Genomic DNA, 15,491 nt, shown 5'->3' on the forward strand with positions numbered 1-15,491 from the left:
TGATTTCTCGGTTTTTCTTTTTACTTTATCTCTCTCACAATGGACATGCACCTACGATGAAAATGTCAGACCCCTCTATGATTTCTAAGTGGGAGAAATAGCAAAATTGCAGGGTTTTCGAATACTTATTTTCTTCGCTGTAGGTGCCTCGCTTTGTTTATAAGGTTTATTATCGCTGAATATTTAGAATTGCGCTAAATGAGGGAAGCAATTGACTGAGGTTGATAAGTAGGCCCTAAGCGGATGTGGCCCTCAATGAAGAGTTTGAGACTCCTGACTCCAGACATCAAAAATGTGGCACATTCTGTCCTTAGGTGTGCGCTAGAGAAAAGCTGCTAAATGTTTTGTTATATTAGTGTTGCTATACTGCCCCTTGTGTATCTAAGCCTCAGATTACCCAATAAAGCACATGTGTCACCTTAAGGCCCGCCACATCATTTTATGTGGCCTGCAAAACATTGTTGAGAGGAGCACAAGAGAAAAATGAGTTGCATCACATCAAACAATGACTTACAGTTTTAGATTTGCCCACTGGATGTCGCCAATGCCAGAAGCCACTAGCAAAGGTACCGCTTGAGCTGTATTTGCTGACTACCATGAAGCATCCAGAAAACACTGAGAAAACACATTCTGAAATTATCTTTCTCAAATGAAGGCAATATGAAAAAAAGGGAGGACCTGAGTGTCTGCAAAAGTTTAAAGAATATTTTGCTCATTACTATTATAGATAAGAATTCTAACAGTGAGGTTTTTATTTTCATTAATGAATAAAAAGCAGGAAAACTTTAGAATTATTGAATTAATGATTTAAATAAGTGTGTGTGTGTGTGTGTGTGTGTGTGTGTGTGTGTGTGTGTGTGTGTGTGTGTGTGTGTGTGTGTGTGTGTGTGTGTGTGTGTGTGTGTGTGTGTGTGTGTGTGTGTGTGTGCTATTTTTGTCTCTTTCTAGTCTAGTCTTTCTAGTTTCCATGAGTTATATAAACTGTGGTGAAAATTATATATATATATATATATATATATATATATATATATATATATATATATATATACACATAAATTCTACTAATAAAATAGTGTGCTGCCCTTGTCCCCAGTGTCCCTTTCTGTATCCACCCACTGATAAAATAATGTAGGTTGGCTAAACAGTCATTAAGAAAGAGGTTATTGGTAAAAAAATAAATCAGTAAATGTTTACAGGTACATTACAGTTCTTGTATTTGTAAAACCAATCATTGGACCTGTAAAAAGTTTTTTCTTTTAATTTCATATAAAAGTGAGAATTTTTATGTACACAAATCGTAAAGCAAAAAAAAGGTTTTTACACTCCAGATTTGGCCTATCACGGGTTATTTTTGGAACGTATACCCCACGATAAACGAGGGTTGACTGTAATTGATTTTTCATGTCAACATTGGAGGGCTGAGTGGATGGAGATTTCGCATCCGCGGGATCCGTTAAACGTGTAAGCGATGGCCATCAATCACCGGTGCATTTTAGTAGGTAAATCATCAGACACCTTGCCATTTTCATCAGCGCGTCAGTGTTTGAACAACTATATTTATAATGTCAATCTTCACCGATAACTAGCAATAGACATAGTCTTGTATATTCAAAAAAGAATTCCACACTGAATGAAAATGTTGCAATTTTTATCCATGCGTGTTCTTCTCTTTTGGGCGAATAATAGTATGTCTGTGTATCTTCCGATTGATATCGCTTACTGTGAAAGGAGGCCTTGTCAAAGAGCGTCTTTCAGTCCAGTCAAGCTCAGAATGCCACTAGAGGATGAATGACTTCTGTATTTCCAAATAACTTTTCTTTGTTTGCACATAGCAGTTTATACAATGTCCGCGTTTTGCGCAGCATAAGAGACGTCATGAATTGCCCTCAGTCAGATGCTAATATAACAATGTGGCTGCAGAAGTAAACAACCCAAGCATTAATGATGTCAGAGCTGCAAAGTCATGTACGACTCAAGCATTTTGGTCGTGTATTTTTATCGGTAGAAGGGGAGCAGAAGGTGCAGGTTAGGTTGTGATATGGAAAGTGCATCTGTGGGCTTTATAGAAACATCGAATAATAATAATAGATAGATAGATAGATAGATAGATAGATAGATAGATAGATAGATAGATAGATAGATAGATAGATAGATAGATAGATAGATAGATAGATAGATAGATAGATAGATAGATAGATAGATAGATAGATAGATAGATAGATAGATAGATAGATAGATAGATAGATAGATAGATAGATAGATAGATAGATAGATAGATAGATAGATAGATAGATAGATAGATAGATAGATAGATAGACTTTATTCATCCCCGAAGGGAAATTCACATTTCCAGCAGCATCCCTGAAAACAATACAATAATAAAGCAAAAAGAATACAATATACAAATACCCAGTGTGACGTGCAAATGCCCACTGTAGCGTGTTATATAGAATATCTATATAGTGCTACACAGAATACATATTGCAATAAAATTCGGTAATATGCAATGTAGGGAGTGTGGTTTAATGTAGGCTTTTACTCTGCCGGGTAGAGTTAAAGAGCCTCATGGCATGAGGAAGAAAAGATCTCTTCAGTCTGTCCGTAGTACAAGACAGTGACAGCAGTCTGTCGCTGAAACTGCTCTTCTGTCTGGAGATAATGCTGTGTAGTGGATGCGATGGATTGTCCATGATTGAGCGCAGCTTTTCCAGTGCCCGTCTCTCAGCTACTGTTGTTAGGCTGTCCAGCTCTTTGCCCACAACAGAGCTCGCTTTACTAGCCAGTTTATTGAGACGAGAGACGTCCTTCTTCATGACGCTGCCGCATAGAAGAGGGCGCTCGCCACAACTGTCTCATAGAATATTTTCAGGAGCTTTTTGCAGATTTTGAAGGAGGCCAGCCTTCTGAGGAAGTAAAGTCGGCTTTGGCCTTTCCTACATAGAGCTTCTGTGTTGGCAGTCCAGTCCAGTTTGTTGTCCAGCTGCACACCCAGGTATTTGTAGGTCTGGACAAATTCTACAAATTCTCCTTTGATGGTTACAGAAACCGGGTGAGTTCTAGTTCTCCTGATGTCCACCACCATCTCCCTGGTCTTGTTGGTGTTCAGGTGCAGGTGGTTTGCGTCGCTCCATTGAACAAAGTCCTGAATCAATTTCCTGTACTCCTCCTCCTGCCCATTTCTGATACATCCCACGATCGCAGTGTCGTCGGCAAACTTTTGCACATGGCAGGACTCAGAGTTGTACTTAAAGTCCGATGTATACAGAGTGAATAGGAACGGAGAGAGCACGTGTTCCTGCGGAGATCCTGTGCTGCTAACCACAGTGTCCGATGTACAGCCCCCCTGTTTCACATATTGCCTGTCAGGTAGTCAGTAATCCATTCTACAAGGTGTGAGCTAACTCCCATCTCTGTCAGTTTCCTACTCAGTAGCAGAGGCTGTATGGTATTGAAGGCACTGGAGAAGTCCAAAAATGTAATCCTCACAGACCCCTTAGCTCTATCCAGGTGAGAGAGGGATCGGTGTTACATGTATACTATAGCATCCTCCACTCCCACCTTCTCCTGGTAAGCAAATTGCAGAGGTCGATGGCGTGACGGACTTGTAGCCTCAGGTGGTGCAGCAGCAACCGCTCCATGGTTTTCATCACATGTGATGTCAGGGCGACCGGCCTGAAGTTGTTGAGTTCCTCAGGTCTTGATTTCTTTGGGACTGGGATGATGCAGGATGTTTTCCACAGCTGAAGGACCCTCCCCTGTTCAAGGCTCAGGTTGAAGATGCGCTGTAGAGGGTCTCCCAGCTCAGACGCACAGGCTTTCAGCAGTCGGGGGGATACTCCATCTGGACCAGCTGCCTTGCTGGTTCGCAGCCTCCTCAGCTCTCCACACACCAGGGCTGCAGTTATTTTGAGTGGGGGGATGTCTTCCATGCTAGTGTCCAGAGGGGCAGGGGGAGGGACAGCTGCAGTACTCAGGGGTGAGGATGAGGCGGATTAATACATTATAACCAAAGAAATACTAGTATTTTCAGAACAGTAGAGCATTTGTACATTCACTCTACTGAACTCCAAGCTACTTGGGCAGCAACAATGTGAATATGAATTAATGGTTGTGCAAAACAAACACATTTGCATTTGGCATTAGCATAAGTGGTACTTCCCTTTATGCTGGTCGGACATTAAGTCGGGGTTGACTTTTTTTTTACCTTTGTGCATTGCTTGGGTAAACTTCCATAAAACTGCTTAAAACTTGAGGAAAAAAATATAGTACAATGGATAAGAATAAAAGTTCAGAGACCCCTCGCTACTTTGCGCTTCTCATCTCATCTCATTAGCTGCATCGCTTATTCTCAGTAGGGTCGTGGGGGTGCTGGAGCCCATCCCAGCAATCATCGGGCAGTGGGCAGGGGACACCCTGAACTGGTTGCCAACAAATACTTCACGCTTCTTGTTTATTTTAATACAAATGCAGAGTCGATGCACTACAAGAGATTAAAGAAGAAATGTAATATTGAGGGGAGGAAAATACAGTAAGACCTCGGTTATCGCGGTTAATGGGAACCAAGTCCACCCGCGATAAGTGAAAATCCGCGAAGTAACGGCGCACCTTCAAAAAGAAAATATATATTTTTTTTTAATTATTATTTTTTTAGACCCAGTTAATGGGGAACAAAACCACCCGCAAAAAGTGAAAATCTGCAAAGTAGCGACATCCCTTCAAAAAGAAAAAAAAGAAAAAAAATCTAATCTCATCTCATTATCTGCACTGCTTATCCTTATTAGGGTCGCGGGGGGGCTGGAGCCCATCCCAGCCATCTCCAGGCAGTGGGCAGGGGACACTCTGAACTGGTTGCAAGCCAATCGCAGCTGCAAATCACATTAGTTCTCGCAGCTAGCTGCGTTCTTCATCGATGCACGAGCCGAGTGATCCACCGCTAAGAGTCATACAGCTGGGCGATTTTACGTCCGCCCGGGACGATCGTAGACAAATTCACGACAGGGTTTATATTTGAGCTGCACCGCGGGTGCCGTTCGGTCGCTCCCGCGAGCGAGCCCCTAACCCACGGCGTGGGTACTTTCGGGCGCGATACGCACGACACCGATACAGTTATGGGGGTCCCGCGCACGTCCGCCGCCTTTCGGCCACCGCACGCGGGCGGCCGCCTTTTCACTCGTCGCGCCGTGTGACGCTGCGTCCGCCGAACTCGCTCCGTCGCGCGGCCCGGGAGTGGCCCCTGCCGACCACGCCCCCCGTCCCGCCTTATCCCGCGTCCGCTGATGTTCTGCCGAAAAAACCCGCAAAAAGTAAAAATCTGCGAAGCAGCGATGCCCCTTTTAACCATTACAGACCGCGAAGCTCTGAAGCCGCGAACGTCGAACCGCGAAGTAGCGAGGTCCCACTGTACCTCAATAATCGTTTCATAATAGAATCTTAAATCCCCAAATCATAACTGAACTGTGAGCCTCCAAAAAGACCTCCAGACCTCCTGCTAAAGCACACTTTTTGTGCCATTAACTTACTGTTCTGGTCCCGATGAAAATGTGAGAGAGTTTGTTTGACACCACTGCAATAAAGTAACTGCGGGAGCGTCCGTTTTGGCAACTTTGCTGCATCATTCCAAATATCTTCCTTCATTTAACATTGATTTATGGATTTTTTTTCAATACAAACAGGGTTCCAGCTGATCCTTGAAAAGTCTTAAAAATCATAAAATTCATTATTCACAAAATAAGGCCTTAATTGGCATAAAATCCAATTTATAAATGTGAATGTTTGAACTCAAAAGATTTGGTAAGAAAGTCATTTTTCCAGAATAGAAATGCTCATCAATGTAGCAAAAGAGTACTATTGAATTAGTAGCTATCTGCCAGTTCTGACTGAGGATCCATGACGGACTGTAAATATCCTTTTTATTTTTTTATTATTATTTTTTTTCATGTCTTAAACTTTGGAGTGAGCTATGATTTTCAGAGGGAACATTTTCCAATTCACCAAAATGGGATTTTACACCCAAATTGAAATAAATATTCCTTTAAATTGCCTCTAATTAATGCAGTGATTATTGGTTTCTTTGTTTCAATTGTGGGTTCTTTTGTAGACTTGGTCTTAAATTTGATTTCAAATGGCAAATCTTAAAAAGCCTCAAATTTGCTTTCAGCTGTTAAAACCTGATGAAGCAGTTGTAAAAAATAGTTGGATGGGTGTTAAGGCTGCACGATTTTGAGGAAAAAAACCTAATTGTGTTTTTTCAGACCATAATTGCAATTTCGATGCGATTTTCGATTTTAAAAGGAAAGTCCTAGTTCTGTTTTTGACAGTGACTCTTGGATGAATGACCTACCAGTACATACACTTTTCAATGAGTGGGGTCAAAAATTATTGGGTGAAAAATATCATGTCAAACACTTGTATTATGAGAAATACATAGAATATAACAGCATTACAACTTGTTTATTTTTAAAGATTTTAAAGAATAACAACCCATGGGGTCATTTTTGATCCCACTTATGCATCCAAGGGTTTATACTATTGACATGCTTTAACCCGCCTGCAGGCCGTAAACTGTTAAGAAGCAAACAGTCTCCAATTGCCCTCTTTTGAAAATGCCTTGGAAAAATGTGCAAAATACTAATGCTTAGTTTTTCAGATTGTGATCAAATTTGACCTGGGACCAGGTACGGCTTCATGGATTTAAACTAGCTGTTTTCCAGCTAAGATGCCCATGCTATACTAATCTTGCATGTGATTGAAAAAAAAACCGGGCGGAATGAAAACCTACTATTTCTGTGTTTTCTGACTTTGACAACTAAATATTAGTAGCATTCGTAGTGATTATTTCAGTTGGGGACAAAACTTGAGACTGTTGCCTTTCAAAAGATACCAAAACCGCCCGGATTCTCCAAATGGTTCAACAAGAGCATTCAATTTAATTTGGGTAGATCTTGGATGGAGATTTAGATAAATATTAGATGATAATTAAGGGGTGAAATTTAAGTAAACAGCGCCCTCCTCTGGGGAGCTTTGTTAGGGTTTGCTGTCTATAAATCCTTGGGGGAAAAAGCAGGGTTGTGCGATTGCACAGTCGCACGACGTCACATCGCAATATTCATACCTGTCAAGCTCCAGGGCTCCATGCCCTTACAAACTGTCGTATTTTCCCTTACAAAATACAGAATAATCTTTCACCATATTTTTTTTCAAACGTGTTTATTTATGTAGTTTAACTTGTTATATTGTACATGTGTTTCGTTATATCATATATATTGTTAATTAACAATTTGTTCTGAAATCCTGAGTAGCTCGACATGAATGAGGTTTATTATAAAAAAAAGGTTCAAAAATTAAGTAGCTTGGACGTTCACTTTAGAAGAAAAAAATACATGTGTAACGGGACACAGGTGGATGGTCTAGCTCCAGCTGGTGTTACACATTTGTTTTATATATTTTTCTTTTTTCTTTTGGTTTTGTTGTTCTTTTACCTAATCTGCAAAATAGATGGTAAATGTCAGTCTCACACGACACCATTTACCTGTTGCCATTAAGAGTGATTTATTAAACAAGTCTCATTAAATCACGTGATATCCTTTTTAACATAAATACAAAATAACATTTTCATCAATTGGTACTTTTCAAGAATCATTTAACAAAAACACCATAACTGTACCTTCCAAAACAACTCACTTTGTGTTAAATGGAAACCAAATATACATACAATATACACTCTTAACCCAGCCCCGCATAACGTAGCATACCTCACTCTGTTGCTTATTCTAACGGACGACTCACTCGTACTATTTCACATTTTGTAAACTTTACCGACATCACGAACAACCTTTACAAACATATTTTCACATATTATCATCCTCACAGTAAGTATGTTACCAGTATCAACATCTCACCTGCAAAATAGATGGTAAATGTCAGTTTCACACGACACCATTTACTTGTTGCCATTAAGAGTGATTTATAAAAACAAGTCTCATTAAATCACGTGGGTTCCCGTAAGACTTGCCCCAAAACACCCTTCTCTGACCTGTGAGACTATGTCATCTAGTGGTGATATACTGGTACTTCACTTTTACGGCTTTACAAAACAACACCAAAATCCCAAAATATAACATTTTAACTAGTCAGCAACCCTTGTTGCGCCACACATGCAAATATAATTAAGTAGAATAATACATTTTCTTATTCAAATTATTTATTCATTTTTTGGATTAAATTATTGTTGGTAGTATACTGATTAAAGGGATAACCACAAACCTGTCTTTTCTCATTTTCTCTTTTTATACTTCCTTTTTTTCTTAACTTCTTTATGCAACATCATAATTCGTAATATAATCAAAGCAAGTGAGCCGTTTGAGAGCCAGCTCTCTTGAATGAGTTGAGCCGAAGAAGCCGGTTCTCTAAAAAGAGACGGCCTTCCTTTCACTACACAACTCGAACTCGTTCGACTTGACTGATTTGCTGTTTCGTGATAGTCTGTGTATACTGGATGGTACCCATAATTGACAAATTTGCTTTTTTCCGTACAGATTTTCTCGTACATCGTACACGTCTTAAAATGCATAGTACTTTGTACGGCAAAAACAAATAGGTTGACAGGTATGCCTTTGTTTACAATTCATGAAGTATTTTCAAAGAAATTTAGAAGTTCTTTTTGCGTGGTGGCAGGGCCAAGCGGACCTGCTGAAGCATGCCAAGAGCGAAGCCCTGGACACGCTACGTCAGATCCACTGTGCGGCCCAGTCCTGTGGCCTCAGCAAGAACGGCGCGTCCTCCCCTCAGCCGCAGCCTCACCTGCCTTATCTGCACCCGCCGCAGCCTCAGACCACCGCCTCGCCGCAGGGCCGGCTGCCGTCACCCTCGCAAAACCAACCCTGGCTCGGACCGCATACCCCGCTGCCGCAGCTTCAGTCTGTTACCAAACCTCCAACTTGCACCCCCCCGCCGGCCTTGCCGCCACACTACCAGTTCCAGCATCGTAGGGCGGCCGGGACCTTGGACTCCATCACGGAGAAGGAGACGTTCGGTGACCATCGGGAAGGACCCTGCTGACATGTTGCCTGTGCCCACGGAGAGAGACACACGAGCGAGAAGCAGAAAAGTGAGGGTCCACGTTCCCAAGCGGTGAGTGGATTCGAAAGGGATACAGAGGGAAGCGTCAGGTTAATGACGACGAGGAACACTCGTCGCGTTAGAAGCGAGACGCAAGTGTGAAGGGTTGGCTTGAGAAAGCAGAAGAAGAAATAAATGGGCTTTTTACTGTCACAATTGACCAATTTAATTGGGTTTTATACACGGATTCTAGACCAACCTCACACAGTTACAATTGTATATTTAAAATGGACAGTGTTTATTATTTAGCACCTCCTAGTGATGAAAAAAGACCTTATTCAATGAAAAAATATGATTGATTTGAGTAATAGTCAAAAAAGCAGAAACTATTGAATAAACCTGCATTTTTAAAGCCTTGGTGTGTAATTTTTGACCACCAGATAGCACTGTTGTCTAATGCAATTAAGCAGACTACTAGGCGTTGATTCCACTATGTAAAATAAATGCACATTCAATAACATAGATATTCGTGTATTTTTTGCTAGTATTCAAATCAATGTTGTTGTTTTACTAAATGAAAATATTTTTGTACCACTAGGAGGCACTAAATATTACACACTGTCCCTTTCAATATTTGTGGTTCAAGAAGTTCGTATTTATTTGACATAAGGTGAGGCTCACCTAGAGGTAGCTGACATAATTTTTGGCCATCTTGCCGCTACAGGTACTCAAAAGCATTTTCTTCATTTTTCTTTAGCTCCCCCTTTTCTTTTTTGTTCTTTTTCCATTTGTTTCTTTTCACCTTTCCTTTTGTTTTATCCCCTTTCCTTTCCTTTTTCTTTTTTCTTTTCCATTTTTACTTTACTTATTCCCCATGTTTTCTTCCTTTTTTTCTTTTCCAAGGCTCCTACATTTTTCCCTTTTTTGTCCCTTTTATCTTTTTTCTCTCTTCATTTTTTCCACTTTTTGTGCTTTGTTGCAAAAGGCTGGACCAAAAAACTAAAAGAAAGATGGGGCACCTTGATCAATTTGAGTCTCTGTTAGTTGTATTTTTCCATGTGCTTCGTAGCACCACACATTGATATCTACTGGCCAAATATATTTCACATTGTCTCTTCAACATGATATTTACCAGCGGTCAATTTTTTTCTCACATTATTTGTTTTTTCCTTTTGATGAGACTTTATAGTATTTTTACTCAATCCCATTACTCCCCCTTCCCTTCCTGTTTTGCTTCTCATTCGATCAAAGTGTGTTCACAGGAACGGGCACGGCGTGGAGCAGGAATGGGCAAACTACAGCCCTACATACGGCCCCATCCGGTTTTTTAACCGGCCGTGCTAAATAGAAATGGAAAAATAAAACTTCAGAGCTAGCCCTAATACATTCTGAGTTTTGCAAATTTAGTGCTTAAAAACATAGACGTAGTATATTTTTATTTGATGAAATGAATCTATGTATTCAGGACTATAGAATGAAATATGTGGATGTCTGCATATATAAATTTATTTATAATACGAATGAGAAAAATTGGATAGGTCTCCAACTAGGGTCTCCAATGTGGTGCCTGCCGGCACCAGGTAGCCTACTGAGCATGCATGAGTAGCCTGCTGACAGGTTCTGAAAATAAAGCACCAGTGAAGGGTCATTGAGATTTTCTAGGAAATTGGATTACTAACTGGCATAACGTTTCAGTGGTTGATTACGCCTATTTTAACTCTACATCTAAAAATTACAACCTGGTTATAACATAGTAATATTGTTGTAATAACATAAGTTTATTTTAGAAATGTGTATTAAATTTGTAGCCCCTTCGCACCATTAGGTGACAAAAAGTAACTCTCAGCTTCTAAAAGGTTGGTGACCCCTGGTGTACAGAGGAAGAAGAGAAATGGACTCGATCATCCTTTCACCACGTTGGGTTTGGAGCGCCCTAGCTTTTCCCTAGTCATGCCCCTCGGCATTACTGACCAGCTGGAAACAGTTGTGGGTGTGGATGAAACAATTATATTGTTTACGTTGTGTTGGAACAAAACTTGCTGTGGGACAAAGAAAAGCACAGAGGCAGGAAAAAGAGGTAGCTGCAGGGAAGACAAGGAAGAGTGAACAAATGCGAAATAGTAATTATCCGACACCTTAGATATTTCCTAAACACTAGTATTTTTGTTTTAATCGGTTCCAATGTTCCTGATTGGGAGTGATAATATTTTAAAAAAACAGTTTTTGAATAGTCGTATATCACGTCACAACTAGCGTGGCTCAAAGTGATGAAATAGTAAGCACTAATACATGCTGATTCTTAGAAGAATCAATTCATTGCCCTCAACAGAGAATTGGAAGAAGTAGGAGAAATATAAAGAAGACAAATTGGCAAGATGAAGGGGAAATAAAGGGACTGGACTTAGTATAGACTTGTCTCTTCGGAAGAAGAAAAAAATAATAATTGTGAACTAAATATTTTGTTTCCAAACCGGAACAATAGGGCACTGCTGCAATGACTGCTTGATAACCAAAGTATACACATACCAATTTTTTTTTTTATTAATGTTGTTGTTTTTTTCAAAATCAATGACTAGAAAAAATGATGACCTTTGTTCTTACTGCTTTTACTCAAGACAACTCTACCTATAGTGAAAGTTAACCGAAAGAGTTTCCTCACAATAACCGCTTGTTCTTAACCCATCTATGGGGGGGTTATTGTAGAGGGATACGACAATGCTGATAACCAGGGCTCAGCTATCAACCATACATAGTTCACCTGGCTTCTTAACCAGAGCTATGATTGGTCATTTTCTGAAGTGTGAAACATGATGTCATCATTACTCGACAGGGATTGTTTGGGTTTACATTCCCTTTAAATTTGTCGACATTGAGCCTTTACCGTTCAGATCAAGAAAGTCGGGAGAAGTCTCAGAAACAAGTACAATTTTGTTCCCGTAATATGATGACCATGCTTCTTTCGTTCGATTTATTTTGATCCACACAAGTAAGTCAAAATAAAACTAGAAAACAGGCGAATTGCACACCAGATCCAAATTGTTTGTTCTTTTTTTTTCTGATATAGTCCAATACTGGGATCCCTCTTTCTTTTTCTTTGAGGGCCACATAACTTTTCCCTTCTTTGACGAGGGGCCTGGGTTTTAGTTTGTGACAGAAAATGTGTGAACTTGTGACTATGTTGTTTTCCTTAAAGTCACAATCAAAGAACCCTTCTGACTCTTCACAGAACAAATCTGAAACTGAAAAATTACACGATGAACTAAATGAAAACTTAATAACATTTTGTGGATTCTTCACAGAAAAAAAAGTCTTAACATAGTCTTAACAGATTCAAGTTCAGCTTCTTGTCAGAACACTGGATGCCTTGCATAAAGACAGTAGATTTAATCTTAAATGTCACACTATTTTTAGTCACGGTACCAGATACGAATGATAATTTTGTCGTGCGTTTCACATCTTACAATGATAATAAGTTGAATAGAATAATGTAATGTAATTAATTGTCATTATAACATGTGAAATGCACAACGACATTAACATTCATCTCTGGTACCCTGACCAAACTTAGTATATTAAGGAGATAAAACCTGATGTCTTTTCAAATGTGAAAATGACACTGGTAGTCCAATAGAAAACATTTGGTGCTGTAAGAGCTTGCTCTGTCCACTCCACGCATCGGCCCGGTATTGCAGTACCTCCGGGAACGGTGCATTCGCAATGATCGCAGCAAGGCTTTAGGGCTAGGACCTTAGCTTGGCCTTTTGGCTGAGAGTAAGTGTCCCGGCTCCTAGGCTTTGTAGCGTATTATGAACTGACCGATAACGGATAATGGATAATGAATAACGAAGATAGAACAATAACCCTTAAAAACCCCAAAACCCCCCACCTGGCAGGGTAGATACCATGATCATGAAGGCTAATCATTTCTATAGTGGCCTAATGGAGGGATCGGCAGGCTTTAATGCTAAGATCTTAGCTTGGCCCTTAGCTTGGCCTTAGCTTTGCCTTTTGGCTGAGAGTAGGATCTTAGATTTTTGCAATCCGGAGATGGAATAAGGGCTTGCTCTGTCCACTCCACGCATCAGCCCGGTATTGCAGTACCTCCGGGAACGGTGCATTCGCAATGATCGCAGCGAGGCTTAAGGGCTAGGATCTAGCTTGGCCTTTTGGCTGAGAGTAAGTGTCCCGGCTCCTAGGCTTTGTAGCGTATTATGAACTGACCGATAATGGATAATGAATAAAGAAGCTAGAACAATAACCCATAAAAAATCCCCCCCATCGCAGTTGCCTGCGTTTAAATCCTGTTATAACCAAAAACGTGTCACTAGACTTAAGTTAATTATTAGATTAAAAAAATGAATGTGTGGTTAAATACTCGCTGGTATTGTTTAGCGCGCCGGACCAAACATGATAGTGAACGGTATCCAAGCCGCCGGCCGCAGTTTTGGGACCTCTCGTCTTGTGAGTCTATAATTCATAGAAATTTGAGGATTCAATGTGCAAGCATGGCTCCTTTTTTGTTTTCTTCTTCTGCTGTCTCCAAAAGTTTCCTCTCGGAGCGACTGTTTTTCGCGCGCCTCGATTTTTCGATTTCTATTCTCTGTGGGTACAGGCTGCGTCTCATGACATTTTGCATCTCACTTTTTGTTTTTCCTCGCACTTTGTACTCCTCTTTTGGCCTATCTTGTGCTCTGAGGCACACTTTGGTCATCATTCCACAGGATCTTAGTTTGGACTTCACCCAAGGACCACCAGAAGACAGACTTTACACAAAGTATGAAATGTTTTGAAACGTAACGAGGGATTCTGCGAGGATTCCTGCAGACACGAATGGTGGCTGTTCTAACTGTTGGTGCTTCTTTTGATTTGGGGTTGTATTGAGGGATTTACGGGTTTGCCCCATTACAACAGGGTTAAAAGAAGATACCTGTCATAAGTTTCTGGGAGAGAAATTCATCAGCCATACTGTATGCATCACTGCTAAGTGAGTGTGGATTCTGTGAAATCTCCCGTTAAAAGTGGCGTCATTCCTTTAAATCTGTCTCTATTCTTTTCAGTTTGACCATAAGTCTTTTTGTTTTGTCTGTCTGTTTGTTTAATTTTGTTTGTTCATTTGAACCTTTCCTGTCTTTGTTTCTTCACCTGAAATAGAAATTAAAGCAGAAGTGCTATAATGCAATGCAATCTTGCTGAAGAACCACAAAACTACAAAAAAAGAACAGTAAGAAAGAAAAACCAGTCTGTTGTTGTCATTTTTATATTATTTCAATAAAGCTGCTTCGTATAAGAAATTCATTTTGAGTTGCTATTTTCAAGTGCAGCTAAAAATGAAAAGTATGAACTATACTCTGTGCTCATGGCATAATTTATTTATTTCCAAATAAATTTAATATTTGCTAGCCCAGATGTGTGGGTGTTATTAAATGGCATAATTTATTTATTTCCAAATAAATTTAATATTTGCTAGCCCAGATGTGTGGGTGTTATTAAATTATTGGCCAATCTAAAGTGAGGACGTTTTTGAACCAAAATGCCAATTTTAGTGACTATTTTAGGGCTTCTATACTTTAATTAGTATTTTGGGCTATTTTTATGTATATTAACATACCTGACAATCCTGAATGATTACAATGTGCAAAATTCAAGCTACAAAACAAATAAAATCGTATTTTATAAAAGGATTAAGGTTAGTTTGAAACTAAAGATCTAAATGTAAATCAACTCGCCAATGTATATTGCAAGGGCGTTTTACACAGAATGTCCACAAGGGTATGCTAAATACTAACATTTCAAGGTGACGCAGTAAACTGAAAAAGCAAAAAGGTCCCTTTTCGAGGAAATAATTTACTCAAATCCTCATGATAAAGGAATACCGTTGTTACAGACTCAATTACTCACAACAGAGGAGTTAAGGCGGACTGCTGTTGCCATTAGAGCCTTAGCCGTGTTGGGACACAAAACCATTTTTGTACCCCTATTTCAGGTTTTTAGTTTCCATCTGTAATCAACTTTACTCTAGGTATTCCATTGTGGCCTGTGAGAGTAGAATGTATTTCTTGTGAATGTCAGCAAAACCAAAAATGCCAGGTGAGCTCTTTTGGCTGTTTTTACATCTAAGGTAACCTAACTGCCCATGAATGATGATGGTCATATCTAAACTATTTCCCCCTTTTCTTGGGTGGCTATACGCACAATCAGACAAACTAACCAACAGATACACATATATACATACAAAGAGCCCAAACATAGACATTAACATAACCCTAGTTTTGCTCACAGGTGATACCATTGCACATGTCAAAAGGAACAGCCTTGACATCATAAAGTGTGCCTTGAAGGCAAGGCATGTTTAAAAATAGGGCGATCTGAACAGTTGGCAAAAAATCCAAAATATGACAAAATCATGTAAATCAACAGGTATATCTGGCTAGTAA

General features: G+C 39.8%; 1 protein-coding gene and 2 pseudogenes across 1 annotated transcript in view; 2 read left to right on the forward strand and 1 right to left on the reverse strand.

Annotated features, from left to right (window-relative positions):
- LOC148373759 (inactive phospholipase C-like protein 2) overlaps nucleotides 1-14,352 on the forward strand; it is a 114,269-nt gene extending 99,917 nt beyond the window's left edge. Inside the window, exon 6 of the mRNA XM_088329038.1 lies at nucleotides 8,674-14,352. Within this exon, the coding sequence (XP_088185164.1) occupies nucleotides 8,674-9,057 (384 nt within the window). The 3' untranslated portion in view covers nucleotides 9,058-14,352. The remainder of the gene's footprint in view (nucleotides 1-8,673) is intronic.
- LOC148373760 (5.8S ribosomal RNA) lies at nucleotides 4,833-4,942 on the reverse strand (annotated as a pseudogene; the record flags this gene model as incomplete).
- On the forward strand, nucleotides 13,053-13,180 carry LOC148373761 (U2 spliceosomal RNA; annotated as a pseudogene).
- Nucleotides 14,353-15,491: the final 1,139 nt, after the last annotated feature.

Source organism: Urocampus carinirostris, chromosome 1 (genome assembly GCF_059441175.1).
Source record: "Urocampus carinirostris isolate Australia breed hairy pipefish chromosome 1, RoL_Ucar_1.0, whole genome shotgun sequence".
Lineage (NCBI taxonomy): Eukaryota > Metazoa > Chordata > Actinopteri > Syngnathiformes > Syngnathidae > Urocampus > Urocampus carinirostris.